The 1145-nt window shown below is 32.1% G+C and overlaps 1 protein-coding gene across 1 annotated transcript in view; it reads right to left on the bottom strand.

Annotated features, from left to right (window-relative positions):
* LOC119593500 (neuronal acetylcholine receptor subunit alpha-7-like) overlaps positions 1–1137 on the bottom strand; it is a 113209-nt gene extending 112072 nt beyond the window's left edge. The window contains exon 1 of the mRNA XM_037942450.1: positions 1035–1137. Within this exon, the coding sequence (XP_037798378.1) occupies positions 1035–1045 (11 nt within the window). The 5' untranslated portion in view covers positions 1046–1137. The remainder of the gene's footprint in view (positions 1–1034) is intronic.
* Positions 1138–1145: the final 8 nt, after the last annotated feature.

Below are 1145 nucleotides of genomic sequence, written 5' to 3'. Positions count from 1 at the left end.
GAATAAGCGAATGACACGAAAAAGATGCATTTTTTAACTATACTATGTCCTAACATATAGGATCCCCGAAATTGCTTATTTTCCACAGAAGTTATTGATTTTCTTATCATTATTACCAGTACTTACGAACACTAATATACTTTCTGACTGAAAATATTCCCGTAAATGATGCAACTTTGATAAAACATACTGAAAAAAAATGTAACATGACTCACATGATACATAAATGCTGTGCTATATTCTCTGAAAAGATATTAATATCCATCTATTCGGAAAAATTAATGGAATATTTTATATGCTATCTTATACTTATCATTATCGTTATTTTGCTTTTGTAAGTGAGGCCCTAATATTAACAGATGGGTTTAGTAAACAGATAACCCGTTGAAATTCGAGTCGATTATTCTAACACTGAAAATATACTAAACCCATTTCTGTATTAAGTGGACGAGAATACATAAAAAAATATATTACCCTTTACAACCTATGTATGATTAATATGGTGATAATATCAATGTGTTTATCAGCAAGGAGAAGGAAATATTTGAATTATCTAAATTCTTATACATACAAATATAACTGTAGTTTCGTTAAAGAAATCTCAAAACATGAGATGTGGCCAAAAATCTCAAACAAGATGAATAATAAAAAAAAAGAAATATAACACAGAACCCATAAGAAAACCCGAAAGAAAGAAAGGTTCAAAAAGTAAAAGGGATAAGGAGAATTATGCCTTAACTCGTTACCATAAATGATGCAAATGTGAAGAAGAGGAATGAGAAGGAGAGGGAAAGGGGGAATGGGAGAGAAAGAATGATGACACAGAAGAGACAAATCATACAAGGTGAAAATTACAAGGTAGCCTGGGTTCGTGAGGTGTCCTTATAAATAGTACACTACTGATCTGTGAGAACCACAAACCAGAGGGTGGAACTGTAAATAGAAATACAAAAATAATGATAGTCAGTACCAAAATACCAGTAAATAAATGAATGAGAGAGAGAAAAGGTAATAACAAAGAGAAAAGGACTTACCTGTTGTACATCAAAACATCGGGTTTCCAAATCTTATAAGGCGGAATTCTAAGATCCTTAATTCCTCCATAATCACTCTCGTTCCACCGTAGGTTAACGTCGTTCCATTCC

The sequence above is a fragment of the Penaeus monodon genome, chromosome 32 (assembly GCF_015228065.2).
Source record: "Penaeus monodon isolate SGIC_2016 chromosome 32, NSTDA_Pmon_1, whole genome shotgun sequence".
Taxonomy (NCBI): Eukaryota; Metazoa; Arthropoda; class Malacostraca; order Decapoda; family Penaeidae; genus Penaeus; species Penaeus monodon.
The sequence above is the reverse complement of the archived record's forward strand: the minus strand, read 5'-3'. Positions and strand labels throughout refer to the sequence as shown.